The 20708-nt window shown below is 51.9% G+C and overlaps 1 protein-coding gene across 1 annotated transcript; it reads right to left on the bottom strand.

The window, feature by feature from the left end:
* Positions 1-173: 173 nt before the first annotated feature.
* On the bottom strand, positions 174-4678 carry WDR38 (WD repeat domain 38). The gene is given in 9 exon segments (XM_005893058.2): positions 174-281; positions 373-420; positions 766-915; positions 1038-1169; positions 1396-1476; positions 1814-1911; positions 2028-2144; positions 3697-3817; positions 4393-4678. Coding segments are annotated over 9 exon segments (924 nt in total). The 5' UTR covers positions 4462-4678.
* Positions 4679-20708: the final 16030 nt, after the last annotated feature.

The following is a 20708-nucleotide window of genomic DNA, read 5'->3' on the forward strand; positions in this document are numbered from 1 at the left end:
GGAAGTGGCTATGGTTACCAGGTGCCCGATGGATTCCAGCAGGCTTGCTGCCCTGGCCATAGAGATCTGTTGGGTGCTCTATTATGGTTACTTTGGGCCTGTGCCCCCTGGGCATGGAGAGGCAGGGGTGGAAGGTGTGAGAGCTGTAGATGGTGGTGTTCGGTTTGAGCAAGTCAAGGTGATCTGTGGTGGACTTGACATTTTGTCTAATCAACAGCTCCAGACACTAAGAGTTTCCCGTCTGGCATAAAGGCACAGGCATGGGCCACGTTCAGAACCCCCTGCCAAAAGCATAATATTGGGCTCTGGGGGTGCAGGCCTCCCCAGCAGACCTTCCACTGCACCCTTGTTTGCTTCAGCCACGGACCTTACCTTCAGAGTCTCAGTGCACTTTCCTGTATTGCAGTCCCAGACTTTGACCTGGAAATAAAAAGGTGATGGGTAGGGAAGTCTTACAGGCTGGTGTCTTTGACAAAATTTTGTTGTCTGTGAGGTGTGTTTAACAAGGGCTGCATAATACACAGACATTTGGTGCAGTATATTCTTTGCCCTGAAATTGAGTCAGAAATGTCAGCAGCACTGATATTTGGGCCAGTGCAGACATGAGTGCCAGGCATTAGGTACAGAAGTGGTTGGTATCTGGGTTCTACCCCTGGTAGCTTACTGAGGGCAGATAGGGAACTGGGCATTTCTGGACCTGCTGAGGGCTCTGGGAGGGAAGGTGTGAGGTGGGAGTTGGCAGGAAGGAAGGCCTGGAGGGGTTACCATGTGGGAGTAGCCAGCACTGGCCAGCTGCTGCCCATCGGGGGAGAAAGCAATGCTCTTCACCCAGGTGATGTGGCCCTTGAGCTGGATGAGCAGGCTTCGGGTTGAGGGCTTCCAAATGTGAATGGTCTTGTCCCAGGAGCCAGATGCCTGGACAGCAGACAGCTCTAAGCATATAGGTTTGGGGACTGCATCCTCTGCCCACCAAGTGGCCCATGACCCTCAGAATTGGCAGTTGGCAGCCACCCCAGAACTCAGGCAGCCTAGCTCACCAGTAGGCCAGATGGTGAGTAGCACAGGCAGCTGATGTTCCCTCTGTGACCCTCCAGCTCCTGGTGGAAGATCCCAGGGGTCCCTGCCCGGAGGTCCCACATGCGGATGGTAGAATCCCAGGAGCCAGTGGCCTGCAGACAGCTGCCCTGAGTTTGGAGCCTGCTTCCTCAGCTGGCCACGCCCACAGGAAGCAGGCACCATTGCACCTGCAGAATCCCCATTTTATAGAGGGGACAGACTCAGAAGAGCTAAGTCAAGGTGTGAGATTTTAACCACTCTGGCCCAAGTGGGGAAATGGAAATGGGGGTGGGCTCCCAGTTGCCTCATCTTGTTGGGGTCGGGGCAGAGATGGCTCACCAGGCAGTCTGAGCTGGGTGCGAAGTCACTGCTCTGGACAGAATCTCGGTGTCCCACAAAGTGACGCAGCACCTGGCCTGACTGGAGGAGAGAACCCTAAGCTTTGGAGAGCTCCACCTCGGATGGGTCAGACCCCGGGCCCTCTATGTGAGCCTGCCTGGGTAGTGTCATGCTGCGTAGGGGTTGGAGGGGCTTCCAAGGCCTTGACAGAAGAGGGAGCACTTCATGGCAGAGGAGTTGGGGTACAAGGGTGGGTGGGGGGGGACCTGGGAGGTGGCTGCAGCTAGATGCAAGGAAGTGGAACACCAGGTGTGCGCACGGGCAGTGGCGAAGATGGAACAACCTTTCCCGGTTGGGAAAGGGTGACCGTGTGGAGGGCCTCTCGGGATCCCAGGCCTCTGGCTGCCCCTCCACATACCTGCACCTCCCAAAGCATCACCCTCTTGTCCCAGCCACCCGAGGCCAGCTGCTTGGAGTCATGGCTGAAGCTGACGGTCTCCACACTCCTCTGGTGACCTGTAGACACCCGCCAAGTGTCGAGGAGAGGCGAGGTGGCACAGGACACGGCAAGGTCTGAACAGGAACCCAGGCCTGGCTGCTTGGCTCCCACTCTTCCCCCCCAGCCCACTTACCCTTCAGGACCTGTAGACACTTGGCATCTGCGGCATCCCACAGGCGGACGGTGCGGTCACAGGAGGTGCTGGCAAAGAGGCGGCCATCAGGGGAGAAGCGGCAGAACCTCACGGGGCCTGGGGCGGGTGGCCATGGTCAAGCAATGGGGAGCTACCCTCCACCTCCAGCCCTTGCAGTCTAAACCCCTGCTGATTTCTTCAGTTGCATTGCCTGTCTCCCTTCTCACTCCCTTCTAACCCTTATCCTCCAACCAGCTGGAAAATTCCTGGGCTTCCATGCCTTTGGTCTGAAATGGCAAACTTGGTTTGCCCATCTGGAAGGTGAATAAATCAAATAAAACACCTCCTTTCAGCCCAGCCTAGGTTCTACATTATCCTCTTTGACTCCCCAGCCCCTGGACTTTGCCTAGTATAACATGAACCAATTTGCCCTATAATTATCAGATTTCCCTTGTCTTTTTAATTATAATTTACTGAGTTCTTACTGGGAGCCAGGTGCTTTGCTTGCATTAATCTCATTCTATAGGATAGCAACTATTATCCCCATTCTAAAGAAACGAGGCACAGAGAAAGTGACAAGACTTGATTTCAATCACAGTCAAAAAAGTGGGTAAAGAGATGAATATAAAGGACGTTGTGCCAAGTGAAGTCAGTCAGCAAAAGAAATATTGAAAGATTCCACTTACACCAGGTATTTAGTTAAACTGGAGACAGAAGGCAGAACAGGGGTTGCCAGGGGCTGAGGAAGGGAGAAATGAGTTCAAGGGGTACAGAGTTGCAGTTCTGCAAAATGAGAGCTCTGGAGACCAGCTGCACAACAAAGTAAACAACGCCATTGAACTGTACATTTAAAAATGACTGAAACTGGCTGACTTTATTTTTGGGGCTCCAAAATCACTGCAGATGGTGACTGCAGCCATGAAATTAAAAGATGCTTACTCCTTGGAAGGAAAGTTATGACCAACCTAGACAGCATATTAAAAAGCAGAGACATTACTTTGCCAAGTCAAGGCTATGGTTTTTCCAGTGGTCATGTGTGGATGTGAGAGTTGGACTGTGAAGAAAGCTGAGCGCAGAAGAATTGATGCTTTTGAACGGTGGTGTTGGAGAAGACTCTTGAGAGTCCCTTGGACTGCAAGGAGATCGAACCAGTCCATCCTAAAGGAGATCAGTCCTGGGTATTCATTGGATGGACTGATGTTGAAGCTGAAACTCCAATACTTTGGCCACCTGATGCGAAGAGCCGACTCACTGGAAAAGACCCTGATGCTGGGAAAGATTGAGGGCAGGAGCAGAAGGGGACGACAGAGGATGAGATGGTTGGATGGCATCACCGACTCAATGGACATGGGTTTGGGTGGACTCCGAGAGTTAGTGATGGACAGGGAGGCCTGGCGTGCTGCGATTCATGGGGTCACAAAGAGTCGGACACGACTGAGCAACTGAACTGAATGTGGTATTACCGAGTTTTAAGTGGTAGGATTTGAGTCCAGGTCTGTCAAGAGTCAGGCTCAGGACCCAAGGGACCAGGTCCCATCTCCTTGCCCTCTTACCCCAGCCCTACCGGTGCTATCTGGCTGGAATGCCCAGCTCAAATGCTGGTAGACTCTGTGGAATGCAGAACAGGTCAATGGGCCTCAGTCTCCCCATCTGGGCTGAAGAGCCTCACCTTTGTGGCCACGCAGTCTCCACAGTAGCCTCCCGCTCTGGGTCTCCCAGCCATATACACAGCCGTCCTCAGAGGCCGTGAGCAGCCTCTGGCCATCGGGAGAGAAGGCTGAAGAGTTGACCTGGAAAGAAAGTAAAAAAGGCCTATCCTGGGGCAAGAAATACTTTTTGCTCATGCCTAACTCCAGACTCCCGAGCCAGCCCTAAACACTGTCCCAAGAGCCTGGGGTTAGAGCTTGGACTTCAGGCCTCTCAACAACCAGAACCCAGGAACCACTCTGCAGTAGAGTCAAGAGCTTGGAGCCTTCTCTGCTGTCTTGTAAAACCAGAGCCTGAGGCTCAGAGCTAGCCTTCTTTAGAAGCCAAGATCCCGTTTTAGAACTGCAGTCCAGAACTAGCTTAAAATCTGCTCTATGCCCTGAGTTCCCTTTTTTTTTTTTTTTTTTTTTCTTTTACCCTCCTCCCTCCTCCCTCCCCTACCCTCCCTCTGGGTCGTCCCCTCTTAAGCCAGAGTCCAGAGAACACTGGAATCAGCCAGGAGTTTGAACCCTCTCTGGAACCACAGTTTAGAATTCTAGACCCCATTCTGCACCTGGAGCTCAGGGAACACTCGAGCTCCCGAACCACGCAGAACCAGAAACTACTCGAAAGTCAAGAAGCCCAAAGTCTGTCTGGGGAAAGGTCGACAGAACCTCACCTCCCCGCGGTGCCGGCCGAAGAATTTCACTCTCCCCACGGCCAGCTTCCCTCGGGGCCTGCTGTTCATGGGCCTGCGGCCGCCCGCCCTGGCGGGCTCCTTCCTAGGCGGGCGCTGGGTCCGGCTTGCGGACCTGACTTAGGACAAGGTGGAGGGGAAGGGGGAAACTGTGTACAAGCGGTCTCCATGGCAATCGGGGAGGGGCGCGCAGCCGCTTTGGGGTCTCTGGGAAGCCATGAGAAGGGAGTCTGGGAGACTGTTCTCAGCCCGGGGGGAAGTGGGACAGCAGCAGGCTGGACCGCGGATGGCTCCAAGAAGGAACTTCCCTGCCCTAACCGCTGGCAGTCGGACCTTGGGCAGCTCTGGCCGCGGAGGGGGATGGCGCGTGGCGGCCGCTAGAGGGCACGCCAGCACCACATCCCGCGTCAGCCTCTGCGGCTGCACCGAACCCAGGCACAGTGCTAAGGGCACATAAGCCTCTTGGAGAGGATCCTGTTTCCCCATCTGCCTAATGGGGAGTCCCATCCCTGCCCCTCAGGGATCCAGCATGACACAAGATAGGTGCCCATGAGGGCCCTCCCTGGACCAAAGACCCTTTTCCTCCAGGAGTGGCCAGTACCGGGGCTGACTGAAATGCCCCCATGGAACCTCTGGAAACGATATGATATTTAGATCTTCATCTCGGCCCTCCGGGATCTCTGGCTCTCCACGAGCCAGAGGCAGTATGCAAAGCACAGGACATTAAAAAGTGAAGTCTCTGATAACATTCCCAGCAGCACGAAGTGTTCCATCTGAGGACGTGGAGGGAGGCCCCAGGAGTTGTCAAGATCCTTGTTGGATAGCTCAGCTGAAACCAGAAAGAACAGGACTTGGTTTCAATGTGCATTTTTCAGATGAGGAAACTGAGGCTCCAGGAGGTGGGGGGACTTGCTCAAGGTCACTCAGCCAATAGGAAAGGAATTGGGACCTCATCCATGTCTCTCTGACCCTGAGGCCTATATTAGGACCACCTGCCATGAACTCCAGGGGCCTCACAGCAGATGAAGCATCTGACTCCTGGTACATCTGGGAAACTGGCCCTGGGGGGACAAACTTGGTCCAGTCTTCCAGCATTTCCATGGCAGAGCTGGGGGCAGAACCCAGCCCTCTCCCCACGGTTGGACAGGGGTGGGACTAAGATACCCCACTCTCCCACTTTCCAGTGTATTCCAGGCTCCCTGAGGGTGAGGCTGGGGCAGCTGGGCTTTGAGAGTTTCAAACTCAAGTGAAGTGTTCCCAGTGGTGATTCACACCCCTCCCCCCAGACCTCTTTGCCAGAAATTCTTCTCACGGAGATCTGCTGTTCTCCTGCTCTATTTTAGGTCCTAGACAGTCAGGCGGACAAGGGGGCAACAATGGTGGCTTTGAGGCTACCCCACCCCCACTCTAACTCCCAAAGGACCCAGGTCAGTGAATTGGCTCCCCAGGGATCCATCTGGGCCCATAGGGCCACCTCTGCCCCAGCCCCGCCCCAGCTCCAGACTTGGGTCCTGAACACGGCTCCCCCATCACTGACTCCCCGGACCCTCTCCTCCCTGTCTCTGCTTAGGCACCCTGCAGCCCATGCTGCAGCCACCTAGTTGCTCCTGCTTTACCTGAAGTGCCCAGAACCACACGTTCCTGAGCTCAGCCCGTCACTCCCAGAGCTCTCTGGATAGACCTTGTCCACCAGGCCCCACAACCATTCAGCCTGTAGCAGTGTGGCTGGGGTTAAAACATTTCTGCTTAACCCAGGAGTCTGTGGTTGGAATCACCCACAGTGAATTCCAGGGCCCTTGGACCAAGCATCGTGTTCACCTCTCCTGCTTCATTCTGCCCCTATTCCCCGGCCCCCTGCCACATCTAACTCCCTGAACTTATCCACAAGGGGCCCTTCTCCTTCTCTGCATCCCACCCTAGGCCTGTGCACACGGGGTTTCCCACCCTCTTGGCCTGATGCTTACCTTGGGATCATTGCTTCCCCTGGATGGACATCCTTTGCCCAGCTCCCAGATTAAGTCAGAGCTCCTGCCCCAAAGATGGGGCACTAAAGCCATGATTCTGGGTTAAATCCAGGTTCTGCCAGCTACTAGCTCTGCAACCTTGAGTAAGCTAAGTGGTCACTTGGTGCCTTGGTTTCCTCATCTGTAAAATGGGAGTGCTGACAGTGGTTGCCTTGTCGGGAGTTGGTGACACGGTACCTGTTAAGGGTGCCTGGTGTGCAGAAAGTGCTCAGAGAAGGGGAGGGAATCTTGATATCCATCTTTGTCACTTTAGCTTCAGATGCTTTAGGCTAAAGCTCCAAATGCCCTTTGTCAGGCTCCCAATGCCTTCGGTCATCACCTGAAGGGCCCACAGCCCAGGTACACCTCATGATGTAGGGGAGACCTTGTAATCAGGAGCTGTCTGGCTTCATGTGCAGCAGGGTCTGAAGGTATGGCAAACCCTGGGTTTGGGCAGGGGCTGAACCTACAGATGTGGTCTGCAGCATGGGAAAGGAGCAGGCATAAGTGGGTCGCAGTTATGGTAGCAGCAGAAGTATTTCACTGGCTCAGTGGCATTGAGTCACTCAGAATCTAGCCTCTCCAGGAGAGTCTTCGGGGACATTTTCCACCCCTTGACTGTCTCTTTCTTCTCCTAGAGCCTGCCATGTTCTCTCCTCCCTCAGCCCCAACTGCCTGGGGAGGGGGCTCTGTGCTGAGCTTCCCCACTTTCATTCCATCTCCTAAAAATAACCCACGGTTCTGGGACCAGATTTACTTCTCTTCATTTCCTCCAAGTACCTGCCTTACCAGGCTCCTTAGTTCCTTCTGAAACTGCTGTAGATACCCAGTCATTTAAAGAGAAAACTGGAGATTCCGGAAGGAAAATGACTTGCTCAAGATCACACAGCTGGAGAGTAGTAGAGCTGAGATTCAAACCCATGTCCAATAGCCCCTAAGCCCCTAGCTCATTTCTGGCACCAGACACTCTTTCAATAAAATTTGGGGAGCTGAGGGTATGAGCCTCTGCCCCAACACCCAGCCCTCACCCCCTGCAAATGAGATCTCACTATCCTGCAGGACAGCCTCTCCCATCATGCTGTCAGAAAGTCCTCAGTGAGTCAGAATCTGCCTTGCACCGTCTAACGGAGTGGAAGATAGGCCCCGGCTGCGCCTCTGCATTTCTCCTCCCGGGGACGCATCCAGTACTGCTGGTGTTGTAGTTCTGGAAGGCTGGAAACGACCTGAAGAGCCATCTGACAAAACACTCAGCAAAAAATCAACATGGCAGAAGGCACCACAAGGAGGACCCCCTCATGTAAAAATCAACACACCAGAGGCTGCCTTCCGTTTCTCAGGCACACATCCATGTGCACTGAAACTACAAAGAAAAGCGGAGTAGGGAACTCCTAGCCCTCCAGAGGGGCTGACTGGAGAGAAGAAGGAAGGGACTCAGCTGCCCTGGAGAGCACTTGCTCCTGTAATATCTGGGACTGAAGCCGGGCAGTGGGCACCCAGGTGTCGTTTGGATTATTCTTTAATAACTGGCTCTGCCTATTTGACCCTGCCCACCTTTCCTGGCTTCCCTGGTGGCTCAGTGGTGAGGAATCTGTCTGCCAACACCAGAGACGTTGGGGTTTTGATCCCTGGGTCAGGAAAATCCCATGGGGAAGGAAATAGCAACCCACTTCAGTATTCTTGCCTGGGAAATCCCATAGACAGAGGAGCATGGTGGGCTGTAGTCCATGGGGTCGCAGAGTCAGACACAACTTAGAGACTGAACAACAACCACCACCTCTCCTGGCTTCTCCTGGCTTCCTCACCTTCTCCCTCACTTCTTGTCCCCATCACCCCCAGTCCTGAGCAGTTTGGTGGATTACGTGGTGTCAGGGCTACTGTGAACTTTCAGAAAGTGCCCCAGCAAGCAGAGAAAACTTTTGTAGCAGAAGAGCAGGCAGGAGAGAGAGGTGGAGAGTCAGATGCCCTGCTTCCTGCCAGCTTTCCAGCTCCTAGCTCCAGTCTCGAGGCTGCCTTGTCCTAAAATACACAGGTTTCCTTAAAATACGTTCCTTTTTTTTTTTTGCTGAGTGAGCTCCAGTGTGGTTTAGGTTATTTGCCACCTGAAGGGCTTTGATTAAAATATCTCTGGAATTTTCACAGCTGGTCCCCCATGTTATGCCTTTGGGACCTCCTTTCTGGGACTCCCTTGCACACGGGGATCACCTAGGGGTGATCAACACCTCCAGTCTCAGTCCTTTCCCCACAACCTGGACCACCCTTGCTGGAATGCACCATACTCGTCATTGTCCCTCCTAAAGTGTGAAGACCAGAACAGGAAACATGCTCTTTGGAGGGACTGACAAGCGCCAAGTTGAAATATACTGTCATCTCCAGTTTTCTCAAACCCTCATGACGCAGCCTGCCTTACTAGAATCACTTGTTTTTAACAGCTGCACGAATCTGGTGACTCACAGTGTTTGCAGGGGGAGCTTTTTCCCATGAACTACTCTCCAGTCAACTCTCCCTGATCTGCTACTTACACAATGGATTCTTCGGAAACACGAAAGACCTTACGTTATGCTGGTTAAATGTCATCTTTCTGGATCTCATCCAGCAGTCTGGTCTTGAAAGCATTGTAAGTCTGGCTGCCACTGCACAAAGCATTAATTCTGCCACTGTGGCAGCTGCGAGCTTTATGAGTAGGCCTTCTGTGTTCTGAGTCCAAACTGTGAACATGATGGTCAGCGAGATAAGGATAAGGACAGAGCCCCGTGGTCTACCACTGGATTCTCACTTTTCTGGCACCCATCTGGCACCCGCTTTCCTTAGAGGGAGATTTGAGTGGAGAGGGGAGCTATGTGATCCTGCCTCTACCAAAGGTCTCTGGTTGTAAATAACAAGAACCATCGACTACCAAAAGGGACCAGAGGAGAAGGGGATGAATGGCAAGGTTGGGGGAAGTGGTAAATCAGAGGGAAAGGATAGGAACCAGGGCCAAGAATTCAGGGTGAAGCCTGGATGCTTCCAGGTCTTTGGAGAGAGTGACTGACCCAGTGGGCATCATGTGCCCACTCCTCAGCCAGTGCGGGACATCTTGATCGTCAATCCCCACGAGATCTGGACTTCCATCCCCACCTCCACCCTTGCCTGTTAAACAATAGGGGGGTCTCCAGGTTGGTTTAAAACCAGCTATGCACCTATAGGCTCAGGGGTCAGACAGCTGCTTTCAAATCTGACTTCACGACCTACCTGCTGTGACCTCAGGCAAGTTACCTAACGGCTCAGTGTTTCCTTTTCCCCATATTTACAAGGAGGATAGCTAATACTGCTCTTGTAGGTTTGCTTTGAGGCACACCCTCTGCATGTATTGCATGTGTTTGTGTTAATACACGCAAAGTGCTCGGGATAGCTTCTTGTGTATAGTAAGTGCTCTGAGCTGGTCAGCTGTGTTGCTAAAGCAGTACTGCATCACAAGTCCACATTTTCCCGCTGTAGTCCCAAAGGCATGTGATGAGCTGTCAGGCCTTACAGAAACCCAGGTGTATCTGGATTGGGTTATTAAAGCATCCTGTTGTTAAAGCAGAGAGGCAAGAGCAATTTGATTGAATTCCCGGTGACCCTTGCTGGCATTTCTGGTCACACTTCCTTTTCTGAGCCCCCTCAAAGCACTACCAAATGATCTGTCCAGAAGTTCTTGGCAATTAATGACGGGCTAACTGGCCTGTGATTGGGGACTCACCCTTCCTAGAAAAGTGAGATGATGGTGCTTTCTTTTTCCTGACTTCTGGCCTCTATAGAGTCAGTCACACCTTCCACTGGGGCTCTCTTGGGGTAGTTTGCTAGACCTAGAGACTTGGTCTTATTTATTTACTTTGTAATATTTTTAGTGTGGTTTTTCTAAGACTTTTTCCATTTGGGTAGCAACGTGACCCAGGCGCCAGAAGGAACCCGAGAATCTCAGGGGGCCTGACCACCACCCACTGGCCCCGGTGTGGGCTGTGACCTCATGCCTGCGTTCCAAGCTCTCAGGTTCAAGGACGCTTACCCACAGGCCCTGTGGGCCTCTCCGTCATTCCAGTGACTCTCACAGAGAGGGAGAAACCTCTGGGGCCCTGGGACGAGCCCCAGGGAGGTCTCGAACTCACCAGCCTCCTGATGCCAGACCCAGACAAGGACGGACTGTAGCCGGCAGGGCCTCTGTGACAAGCCCTTCTGGCTTGTGGAGTCTGGGCCACAGCCCAGCCAAAGAACAGTTTTATGGTATTTCATTTTTTTAATTTCTTTTTCTTTTTTCTTTTAATTCTTAAAACATCCTGAACACAACAGTGTTAAAAGGACTTGCCTGAGGACAGGACGGCCACTCGTTGTCCCGAGACTCCAGTGTCGCGGCCGCGGTTCCTCCTCGGCTGAGGCCTGTGCTTGCACTTATGCCGGTTTGGGGTGGCACGTGGTCCCACCACGACTCCAGGGTTGTTGCTGAGGTGGAGGGACAGGCCCAGGTCATGAGGCAGGCACAGGACGCTGAAGCTGGGTCTGACTTCTCTGCGTCTTTGCTGGCCTTGTTACATCTCTAATTAGCTCTATTCCTAACACATGAACCAATGTTTTTAATTTGTAAAAATGCTTTAAAATACATGCTAACTGCAAAATTGGGTATGTATATATGTATATGTATAAGACATAAGCGTCTGCTTACTACCCACTGCCCCCAGCCTCACTCCTTACAGGGACTGGTTGTGAACAGTTTAGGGGTGGGTGTCCTTCTAGTGACTTCTCCTCTGAACCCTATTTTCCCTTTGTAAAGTGTAAACAGTGATGCTTGGTCCAAGGGGCTCTGTGAAGGGAGGTGTTGCTCAGTCCAAAGAGGCAAAGTAAACAGAGTGCCTGGCCTGGATCTCAAACATAATAGGTGCGCAGGAAATGGCTGCTTCTTTTTCAGCGGTTACCAATAACTCCTTGTGTGATTGTGCCCCTTCAAGCCTCAGTCACCCACCTCAGTCTCCCCAGCTTGCAGCCCAGGGTCAAACCCCATTTACTGCCCTCTCACTGGATCCAGAAGAAATTAGTTCTGGCCCAAAAAATCAGGGGAGATGTAGAGGAAGGGATGAAACTCCCAGAACTTAATGGCCTCCTTGGGGTGACTGATCTCACTCTGTCTTCAGCATGGGGTACAATCCCATTTTTTGCAGGCAAGGAGACCAGGGTTGGAGTGTGGAAGTGACTTAGTCAAGACCACCTGACTAGTGGGCACAAGAGCCAGAATGGATACCAAGCAGGTAGGTCCCTTCTGCCAAGCCACTCTGATGGCAAGTCAGTAATTCAGTATCCTAAAATCCTGTATTAGGATAGGCCCAGTGGAAATCTTGAAAATGTTTTTTGAATGAAAGAATAGGTGAATGAATGAATCAACGGCTACTTGATCAATAATCAATGAATATCATATATAGTTACCATTTGTACAGCTTTGGTTTTCTTTTCACATCCCTCATTTCACGTGATTTTTTAACAGTAATACTACCTGCTAGGAAGCTTCATCTCTGTTTCACATATGGGGAAATAGGTTTGTTTTTTCTTTTTGGCCCCAGGCCTTAGCATGAGAAGGAGACAGAGCTGGAACTCAAGCCCAAGTTGGCTGAAGTCAGAGGCCACGTGAGCCGTTTCCACTGGCCCCGCTGCCCTCTCCACAGTGCCGGGGCCAGCCCTGGGAGCTCCTGAAAATGGCGCGCTACTGCTGTTGCTAAGTCGCTTCAGTCGTGTCCGACTCTGTGCAACCCCAGAGACGACAGCCCACCAGGCTCCCCCGTCCCTGGGATTCTCCAGGCGAGAACACTGGAGTGGGCTGCCGTTTCCTTCTCCAGAAAATGGCATAGGTCAGGACTAAACTAAGTGCTCATAGATGCTGAAACACTAGGCGCTTGCACTGATGCCTGGGGAAGGGATACGGGGCCTGTCTGCTCAGGACCGTGTGAATGATGGGCTTTGGGATACTTGCCCAAATTCTCCTGGATGCCCATCCTATCCCAGCTGGGTTTGGTCTCCCTGGAGCCCTGCATAGGAAGGCTCCAGAAGAAGTGGACGCCCAGCTCTGGTCTCTCTGTGTCCTTCATGGCTCTGAGGGAGAAGGGTTGGAGGAAAGGGTGGGGCTTGCTCAGGTCCTGAGGCATCTGTGAAGGCAGTTGACCAAGATTGGCATCTAGTGGACGAATTCCCACCTCCTGAGGTTTTGGGGGGACATGACCCTGCCCTGCTCAGGAAGTCAAAACTGGGGGCCCTAGAATCCTCTTCCCCACCTGCGCTGGGAGCCATGGGCTTGGCCTCAGGTAGGGGCCAGCCTCCGCCTGCTCACCCTCTCCCCTTTCCTTCCTTCTTTGTTTCTGCCCTCCACCCCCACTGCCTTCCTCTCACCTTCATCCCTCCCTCTGGCTCTGGCTGAATCCTGCCCCTCCACCCGCTCAGCCTGCTACCTGGCTCTGCCGGGTCTGAGAGCTCCAGGAGGAGGGCCTGGCCCCCTCCGGCCATCAGGGATGTCTTCTAGGCAGGCTTCAAGGCCTCTGGAGTTAAGGAGGTATCTGCCAAATGCAAAACAGGGAGAGGATCTGGGAGGGGGAATGGGGTGTCGGGGGCCCTGGACCACCCGGGGGGCATCCACAGGAAACAGAAATGAGAGCTGAGAAGAGGTGAGGAAATGCACCTTAAATGCCAGGCTAAGGGGCTTCACATGCCCAGACCAGTGGTTCTCCAAGTAGATGTCATGGAACCCAGAGGGTACAAGAAGGAGCCTCAGAACTCCTTGGAGGGGTGAAAGGTCAGGAGGAGGAGACCCAGGGGTGGAATTCTGGGCCCCTGGCCCCACTCCAGCCAGAATGACTCTAATTTCACAATATTTACAGACTATGCTTGGGAAGCAGTGAAAGGCATTCAGCGGGATGAGGGCGTGAGACCCACCTGGGCTTTAGGAAGCGAGTGCTGGCTGCCAGAGAGGAAGAACTGGGCTCATACAGGCCTCCTGACCTTTTCTCCTCACGTCACCAGGAGGTAATAATAATAATAATAATAATAGCAACCCGATCATCCCAGTGCCAGCACACTGCGTTACCTCATCAGGCGGAGTGGGTACCTGTGCCGGTGGGGAGCTTGAGGGCTCGGGAGAGGAAGAGACTCCAAACCAGGGTCACCACCCAGCATCAGGGGCAGAGTCAGGATGCAGACCCGGGGTCTGGTGTACCCTGGAGTGCCTGACCCCCAGGCAGCCCAGAGCAGCTGTGGAGCAGCTGCCATGGGATCCGATCTCGGCTAGAGCCCCCTCTGCCCACCTGCCCTCCCAACTGTCTCAGCCACACCTGGCACGCATATACCCTGTGGAACTCTGACCAGCCTTGTGCTGCCCTCCAAGGAGACAGCTGGAAGGTGGGGGTTGGGAGACAGGAGTAGGGTGGGGGCCAGAAAGCAGAAGCAGCTCTGGCAGGGCAGGGAGAGACTAGCCGCCTCTACTTGCTGTGTGACCTTGCGCTCCTTGTCAGGCCTCTCTGGGCTAGGGCTGCTCTGAGCCACCTGGAGCTGGGGCTTCAGGGTGAGCTACATGGAACTGGTGGCTTCCTGGGTTCATCTGTTCATGCCTGAAACAGCACACTGGGCCCCACGGGGTGCCACCACATCCTTCACCCCAGGGCCAGAGTGCTGGGAGCTGACCGCCCGCCGGTGAGATCCCAGGCCTGTGTCTCAGCTTCCTCATCAGTACATTGAGAGGGTTGGTGGCTGGGATGCCTTGCAGATAGCCGCTGCCTCCTCCACTTGGGGGCTGTTCACAGCAGCTGCCCACACCCCCAGCCCGCTCCCCCGGGCCCCAACCTTCCTCAATGGCCATTTTGTGTCCTTGCCAGAGGACTGCTGTTTGCTCAGCTGCCCCACCCCTGAGACCTCATGATAATGGACTCCTGTCTGCCCCCGGGGGCCCCTGTGTCTGAGGGCTGCGGGGTGAGAAGCCCTCTCCTTCTGTCTGTCTGGGACATTGTCCTTCCCTTCCTGTCTGGGTCAGGATGGGAGGCATTTGTGGTCATTTCCTCTCAGACTTGTTTCCCTTTCTAGAAGCTGAGGCCTGAATCCCAGCGTCCTGCCATCCCTAGCCGTGCATTCCCATGCAAGTCCCAGTGGCCCTCAGCCTCAGTTTCCCACTCTGTAACACCCACCTAGGCATGCTTGCTCAGTCAAGTCCAACTCTTGTGACCCCATGGACTGTAGCCCGCCAGGCTCCTCTGTCCATGGAATTTTCCAGGCAAGAATTCTGGAGTGGGTTGCCATTTCCTACTCCAGGGGATCTTCTGGAACCAGGGATCAAATCCTCATCTCTTACGTCTCCTGCATCGGCAGGCAGATTCTTTACTACTGTACCGCCTGGGTGCAAATCCCCAGTTCAGATCCTGTCACTTATTGGCTTTATGCCATAAGCCTCAGTTTCCATCTGAAAAACAGGAGTGTTTCCGACCAGCCTCATAGGTATACAATCATGGGAACTGACAGCCGTGGGCTGCTTTTTAGCTGAGTGACTGGGTGAGTCACTTGACCCCTCCAAGCCTCAGCTTTGTCCTCTCCGGAGTGAGGACCTGCTGTGGATGTTCCAGGTGAGAAATCAGGAGAGAGCACACAGACCTGGCACACAGTAGGTGCTCAGTAAGGGCTGGCTTTGAAAAGCCACTTAGGAGCAATGAGGCGAGATGGCCACACATCCCACAAACAAAACAGATGAGGTTCCTAGGCAGCTCCCCCTCCCCAGACTCCAAGTGGATCTCTCTACCTTTACCTGATTTTGCATTTTTCCTTGTGATTTCGTGTTTGAAATCTGTTTCTTAATTTCCAAATGTGTGGGGATTTTCTAGTTATCTTTTTTGTAATTGATCTCTAGATTGAATGCATGCTCAGAATGATTTCAGCCCCTCACTTATGTGGCCCAGTATGTGGTCATTTTTTTGGAAAATATTGCATTGTCCTGGCAAAGGCAGTGTCTTCTGTAAGTGTGGCTGCAGGGTTCCAAATGGGTCAATTAGATCAGGTTTCTAAATCTTGTCTAATCTTCTAGATTCTCACTCCCCCCCTACCCCCCACTTTTTCTATTAATTACTAAAGAAAATATGTTAAAATCTCTAGTTATGGTTGTGAAGTTTATCGACCCTCCTTCTATTGCTTCTATTAATACTGTTTGTGTTATGTATTTTGAAGTTTAGGTGTATATAGTTTTAAATTGCTAATTTTATGGACAGATGAAACCTGTCCTGTTATTATAAAATGGCTTTATTACTAGTAATGATTTTGGCCTTAATGTCTGTTTTGTCTTCTATTGATATAGCTATGGCAGTTTTCTTGGGGTTGTTATTTGCAGGTGTATCTTTATTTTCAACCTTCCTATATCCTTTGGTTTTATTTATTTATTAAAAAACCTTAGTTCTGACCACACTGGGTCTTGGTTGCTTTGCACGCGGGCCTTCTCTAGTTTGTGGTGGCTTCTCTTGCGGAGCACAGGCTGTGTGCTGCAGACTTCAGCAGCTGCGGCACATTGGCTGAGTAGTTGCAGCATTCGGGCTCCAGGGTGCTTGGTCTTCCGTAGCTGCAGCTCAAAGACTCAGGAACTGGGCTCACGGGCTCCAAGCCGGAGCTCAGTAGTTGTGGTTCTTGGGCTTGGTTGCTCCTTGGCGTGTGGAATCTTCCCGGACCAGGGATTCATGCGCCACCAGGGATGTCCTGTCCTTAGGTTTGGAGGTGTCTCTTTCAGTTGGGTCGTCTAGTCCATGCACACTGAAGTACCGAGTTACTTGGGGATTTGCATCGACTTCCTTTTGTGCCTTCTGTTTGTCTTTTTTGTTACACATTCCTTTTCTCTCCTTTCTTATCTTACGCTGATCATCTGTTTTTCTTTCTAGTCATTTGGAAATTTGGCACTTTTAGTGGTTGCCCTAAAAATCACAACCGGTGCTCTTACTTTTTGAATTCTGAAGTCTTCCCCCATATATCCATCACCTAGGATAGTAATGACTATGTGACCCACTTATATCAACACTGACTCTCCTGTCTGGTTATTTGGAAATCCCCCTTCCAACCAACCACTTATTTTGAACAATAAGGCTCATGGAAAATGTCCAGGTATAATACAGTGAACATTTATCTCCCACCTAGACTCACCAACAGCTAAGCTCTGCTCACATTAGTTTGATCTATCTGTGCTTTTTTCTTAGTCTTTGGACAATCAATTGTAGACTTGTAACTATTTTTTAATAACTTCTTTATAGCCTTAGAAAGTCTCACTTTTTTCAAAGTGAAAATTAATTTTTTCATGATTATATGCATGTACAATTAAAAAATACTCAACAGTAAGAAAGCTATAAAGAAAAAAGTAAAAATCACCTGAAATCCTACTCCCTAGAGATGTTAACATAGACATATTATATATGTGGACAAGGATCCTATTTCCCACTTTCCCAGTTGTATATATGGGAGCCGGGTTGCTTGTTCACCTCTCTGAGCCCTGGCTATGAATTGGGGATGTGATGGTCAATCTTATGTGTCAAGTTGGCTAGGCTGTAGGACTGTGTAACGTAACCAAACTCTAATCTAGGTATGGCTGTGAAGGTGTGTTGTAGATGTGGTCAACATCAACTTCTACAATTAGTTGACTCTAAGTAAAGGTTACCCTCAATGATGTGGGTGCTCCTCATCCAATCCGTTGAAGGTTTTAAGAGCAAAATAGGTTTCCAGAGAAGAAATTCTGCCTCAAAACTGCAACATCAAATTCTACTTGAGTCACCACCAGTCTGGCAGCCTGCACTCTGAATTTCTATTGCTTGAACCAATTCACATATAGGTTTCCCAGATGGCGCTAGTGGTAAAGAACCCACCTGCCAATGCAGTAAGACATAAGAGATGCAGATTTGATCCCTGGGTCAGGAAGATCCCCTGGAGGAGGGCATGGCAACCCACCCCAGTATTCTTGCCTGGAGAATCCCATGGATAGAGGAGCCTGGCAGGCTAGAGTCCATAGGGTCACAAAGAGTCAGACATAACCGAAGTGACTTAGCATGCATGCATTTATCTATCTATCTATCTATATATCCTAGATATATATTACCCTAGATATATATTATCCTATTGGTCCTGTTTCTCTGAAGAACCATGACTGTGATGGAGGTAATATTTGTTATTCATCTCTGCTGTTGGAGAGTTGTCCAAGGTCACCCATGGGAGGCAGAGCTCAGGCCTATAGACACCTAAACCTTTCCAGAGTCAAAGACAGTGTGGTTCCTGAGTAAGGAGTAACTGATGTTAGTCTGTCCTGGTTGAACCCTCCACTGTGTGATGCTGGGTGAGATCTGGGATGTCTCTGAGCCAAGGAACAGGATCATGGAGCCCACCTCACAACATGGTCATTGTTCATTTTCTATGCAAGTGAGAGCTTAGTTCAGCCCCTGACACATAGAAAGTGCAAAACTATTATTGTTATTAATAAAAGTCTCTAGAATGAATCCCTGCAGAGGACAAAGTTTGACTGTGTGCCAGGTCCCAATAGGGCTCCTGTGACTGGCGGTCATGGTCTCAGAGCTGGGAGGGGAGTGAGGCTGCTGGTAGAACTCCTAGCACAGTGAGACCTGCAGCCTGGGCCCTGGGGAGGAATGTGCAAGGATCTTGGTACCAGCTAGGGGGTGGGGAGCTTGGTGAGCCTCAGGACATAGTTTGCATGGCATGGGGAGTTGCTGTACAGAAGGCACTTAGAGGACAGCCTCACACACAGGGCCCCTTTCCAGTGCCTACTGGCATCAGGACCAGGCCCACCCCTAAGCTGGAAAGTCTGCTTCCCCATTTAGGACTCAAAGGAAACCACCCAGGTCTCATTAGTCTGCTAAGGGAGCAGAGGAGGGAAACCCAAGATGCTGTGACGCCAGGCTCAGGGGTCCTGCACCCTCTGCCACCTGTCTGTGGGCGACATCAGGTGGGTCGGTCACTAGCTTCTCCCCTACACCTGAGCAGGCTTCCAGATTGTGTTAACAGCCCTGCAACTGAGCCCCTACATGTGCCTGCGATGGAGCACACACGTGTGCTTTGAGTCATTGAATGCATCACTGGGCCCCACTTAACAGATGAGGAAAGTACAGCTCGGAGGGGCAGGGACATGCCTGAGCTTGCGGTCAGATTGGAACCATGCCCTCCTCCCACCCACAGGCTCAGATTCCAGGCTGCCACACCCGGCCCCACCCTTGGCCTTGGCAGTCTGCTCCCCTAGTCCCGTCCTTCAGCCCCACAACTGACATCCTCCCCGCCCATCCTACTCCCAGAATTCCCTGCTGCCAGCTGCCAGCCCCAGCTTCCAAACAAGATGCTTTCCATCCCCTCCGTGGTTCCCTGCCCATCCTGCACCACTCACCAAAGCATTTACTGTGCCCCAGGGCTGCTGGCCACCCTTGCTCTAGAAATTGTTAAATGGCATGGCTTCATCTCTCTTCTCACTACTTTAATCCTTAAACCTTCTCAGGCAACTTTTCCAGAGTGTGAGCCTCCCAGTAGGGCTTTGAGATAATAAATATAATTCCAAACAATTTGTTGAATATTCACTAGCTGCCAGGTACTGTGCCAAGTGTTTTCCTTGTATTATCTCATCTAATTTGCTCATCAGTGCTCTGAGGTAGGGTCCAGCATTATTCCCATTTTACAGATGAGGAAGCTGAGGCTCAGGGAGGTGAAAGGGCACTGCTCAAAGACACAATAATAGTAATATCCTGCATTTACTGGGCACTTAGTCTGTGTCAGACATTGTTCCAAGGGCTTTATACATACTGGGTCATTTAATGCTCTCCACAATCCTGTAAGGTCAGTACCATTCTAAACTTCATGAGAGAGGTAAGGAAATTAAAGTATGCAGGGCAATGAGCTGCCCACAGCTATGTGGCTGGGACATGGTCGAGACTGGGTTCTAACCTAGGGTCTGACTCCACAGCCCACACTCAAGTCCTGTGGACTTCTGGGAGATAGAGGTGGGATTTGAACCCAGGACCTACTGCCTTCAGGACCCAGTGCTCCCTTAGCCTCCCTTGGGAGGCAAGAAGTAAAACAAAGCCAGACCTCAGACCGTGGGATGGCTCCCAGCACATCAAGGCAGAAACCGCAGCTCGGAAGCAGGCCAGCTTCCAGGCGGGCTCCGAGCTCAGCTGAGTCCGAGGAAGTGGCTTTGGATGGAGCCCCTGAGCGGGTGGAGGACTCCCCAGGGGCCTGGCTGGGGCAGGGCCTGGACTCCCCAGATGGCCCAGGAGTTGGCGGGCATTTGTGTCGACCGAGTGTTTTGCAGTAATTACTGTTTCCTGCCTCCAAGGGCTTCCAAGTTCTTACATTTAATTTTTTTAAACAGCTGGGCCTTGCAACCTCCTTAAAATATTCTTAAACATAAAATTCATAAACACATATTCAGAGATGACATCTCTTTTTGTAATATCCATACTCTCTGGACATTATTATCAAAGTCTGATGTTGATTGCCCAAGCCCCTCTGAAAGAAAACTTGAAATATGCCGTCAGAACCGTTAAGGGCACGGGCTCCTGTCCGTGAGGCAGGCCTGTCTCTCCAGCTGCATGTCTCCAGACAAATCACGTCACCTCTCTGAGCCTGGGTAGTGGGCGTTCTTATCACCAGGAGTGAAAGAGATGCCCAGTATCCCAGTACACCCAAGTAAACTACATCTTGGGCTCGGCCCTCTGTAAGGTGATGAGCTGGCTCCTGGTGACCAGACTGTTTTCCTGGAAGGATGGGTGCCCTTGGCCCTGTCTCTGTGCCTTGGCCTTTGCTGGCCCTCCCATCCTTATGCTTCCTCACACTGTGCAATGCCTCATCCATGCTCTTCACCCCACCCAGGCTGCACAGGGGCTGGGTGTGACAGTGTCTGTCCCACGGCATAGAGATGGCAAGCCTGAAGCACTGGTGGAGCCATAGCAGGCCTGGGGCCAGGGTTCCCGGAGCCCAAGAGGCAGGAGATGGGACAGGGTGGACGCTGGCTCGTGGCCCACTTCTCCTCCTCCCCCACACCTGCCCCATCTCAGTGATGATAGCTCTTTCCATCTCTTGGGTCAGCCAGAGTCCAGGGGTTGTCCTGTCTGTCCCTTAGCTCCCATTTCCAGGCAATCTCCAGGTCTCTCCACTCTGTGGCTGGATGCTGACAACTATTTGCTCAGGCAGCCATGACAGCTCGACAGCTCAGGCTAGGGAATGTGAACAACAGAAATTTGTTTTCACACAGTCTGGAGGCTGGGAGTCTGAGATCAAGGTGTCACAGGGTTGATTCCTTCTGAG

The sequence above is a fragment of the Bos mutus genome, chromosome 11 (assembly GCF_027580195.1).
Source record: "Bos mutus isolate GX-2022 chromosome 11, NWIPB_WYAK_1.1, whole genome shotgun sequence".
NCBI classification, from domain to species: Eukaryota; Metazoa; Chordata; class Mammalia; order Artiodactyla; family Bovidae; genus Bos; species Bos mutus.